This window comes from Palaemon carinicauda, chromosome 23, assembly GCF_036898095.1.
Source record: "Palaemon carinicauda isolate YSFRI2023 chromosome 23, ASM3689809v2, whole genome shotgun sequence".
Taxonomy (NCBI): Eukaryota; Metazoa; Arthropoda; class Malacostraca; order Decapoda; family Palaemonidae; genus Palaemon; species Palaemon carinicauda.
Window position 1 is genome coordinate 59,739,586 of NC_090747.1, and position 2,500 is coordinate 59,742,085.

Here is a 2,500-nt window from a genome sequence, read left to right on the forward strand (position 1 = left end):
AAAGTAGTAGAACTGCATAAATGAGAGAGAGAGAGAGAGAGAGAGAGAGAGAGAGAGAGAGAGTATTACAAATATTCATTAAAAGATGCAGTCTCCTAATTCATTTTAAAATTCCTTGGTGGTTGTAGGCGATTTTACTCACGAGTGATCTTATGAATGAGTCCCATTCACTCGCTCCTCGTACTCCAGATTCAAGTTTTCATTCATGCTCACCGATGCTCGGATCTCGAGATCCATCTTATCCATTCATCTCGTGTTCATCTGGTATTCATCCCAGATGGAGCGAGGAACCTTGAATGACGTGAAATATATCCTTTTATTTTGGGATTCAATTTTTCTAACGTTGAATATATTCAGGATTTTTTTCAAGAAGAAGAAGAAGATGAAGATGAAGAAGGAGAGGGAGAGGGAGAGGGAGAGAGAGAGGGAGAGAGTAAAGGAGAGGGAGAAGCAGAAGCAGAAGGATAGGGATAGGAAGAAGAAAGAGAAGAGGGAGTGGGATTGTGAGAGGGAGAGGAAGATGATGTGATGTGAGAGAGAGAGAGAGAGAGAGAGAGAGAGAGAGAAAGAGAGGGAGAGAGAATTCGTAGTTAGAATTTAAGTTAGAATCTAACTGGTAGAAAAGAATAATTGAAACGAGAAAGAAAAGAATAATTATCATGAGAGAGAGAGAGAGAGAGAGAGAGAGAGAGAGAATAACTAATCATAATGCTTGACTTTTTATTTCAAGAGTTATCTATAAACTGGAAGATTATTAATTTGAACATAACTGGCAGAATAAAATTAACAGCTATCAGAAATTGAATGATGTATACATTTTCTCATCTGTATGTACTATCATGTTATACATACACCATTGCAAAACTGACCCATGTATGCTATGTGCATACTAGTAAGGGCTAAAGCCTTGGAGAACAAACAGTTGAAGACATAAGTAATATATTCTGGCCTAAACGTATGTATACATAATTCCATTACATTGAAACACTATACATATATACACTTACTGTAGGTACACTATACTTAAACACACTTCTTAGGGTACACTATACTTGAACACACTTACTTGGGTACACTATACTTGAACACATTTACTTGGGTACACCATACTTATCCACACTTACTTGGGTACACTATACTTAAACACACTTACTTAGGTACACTATACTTAATCACACTTACTTGGGTACACTATACTTATCCACATTTACTTGGGTACACTATACTTAAACACACTTACTTGGGTACACTATACTTATCCACATTTACTTGGGTACACTATACTTAAACACACTTACTTGTGTACACTATACTTAAACACACTTACTTGGGTACACTATACTTATCCACACTTACTTGGGTACACTATACTTATCCACACTTACTTGGGTACACTATACTTATCCACACTTACTTGGGTACACTATACTTATCCACACTTACTTGGGTACACTATACTTAAACACACTTACTTGGGTACACTATACTTATCAACACTTACTTGGGTACACTATACTTAAACACACTTACTTGGGTAGACTATACTTATCAACACTTACTTGGGTACACTATACTTATCAACACTTACTTGGGTACATTATGCTTAAACGCACTTACTTGGGTACACAAAATTTATCCACACTTACTTGGGTACACTATACTTATCCACACTTACTCAAAAGTACACTATAATTATCCACACTTACTCAAGGTACACAATACTTATCCACACTTACTCAAGGTACACTATATTTATCCACACTTACTTAAGGTACGCTATACTTATCCACACTTACACACTTGAAATGTACTAAAGCAACTCTAGTCTCACCATTTTCAGGGATCATGGACACTATACTTATACACACTTACTGAAGGGTATACACACTTAGAATATACTAAAGGCTACTTTATACACACCAAATACCTACACTTATAAATGTGCACCTCAACAGAGAAGAAAGTCTATGAATTTTTTATTATAGTTTTCATATAGAAATAACACTATTTTTGCTCTTAATTTTCATTTACTTTTCGATAACAATTGAATGCAGCTGGTTCTAGTCCACGGCAGGACAAAGGCCTCAGACATGACCTCAGGCATGTGTGAAATTTGGCCATTTTCATCACCACGCTGGTTACAGCCGAATGGTGATGGTAGGAGACTTTAGTCTGATCGCATGCAGCAAACCAGCCTAGTATGGGTAGCCCTGACTAGTACAGCTTCGCTGATCATAGCGGTAGAGAAACCATTTCACCATGTTAAGGTATCTCTACTCAGAAAAGGTTATGATAATAATAATAATAATAATAATAATAATAATAATAATAATAATAATAATAAATATTAATAATAATAATAATAATAACAATAATAATAATAATAATAATACAATGACCACTTATACATGTGTCATATTTACATCAGAATGATCATTACCCTTTCCATCAAATGCAATATTTTTGTAGTGCAAAATAGCAAGCAATTTTTTCCGGCCTG

General features: G+C 35.3%; 1 protein-coding gene across 1 annotated transcript in view; it reads left to right on the top strand.

Moving 5' to 3' along the window:
- Nucleotides 1-529, top strand: part of LOC137617606 (splicing regulatory glutamine/lysine-rich protein 1-like) — a 7,455-nt gene extending 6,926 nt beyond the window's left edge. The window contains exon 3 of the mRNA XM_068347611.1: nucleotides 358-529. Within this exon, the coding sequence (XP_068203712.1) occupies nucleotides 358-529 (172 nt within the window). The remainder of the gene's footprint in view (nucleotides 1-357) is intronic.
- The last annotated feature ends 1,971 nt before the right edge of the window (nucleotides 530-2,500 follow it).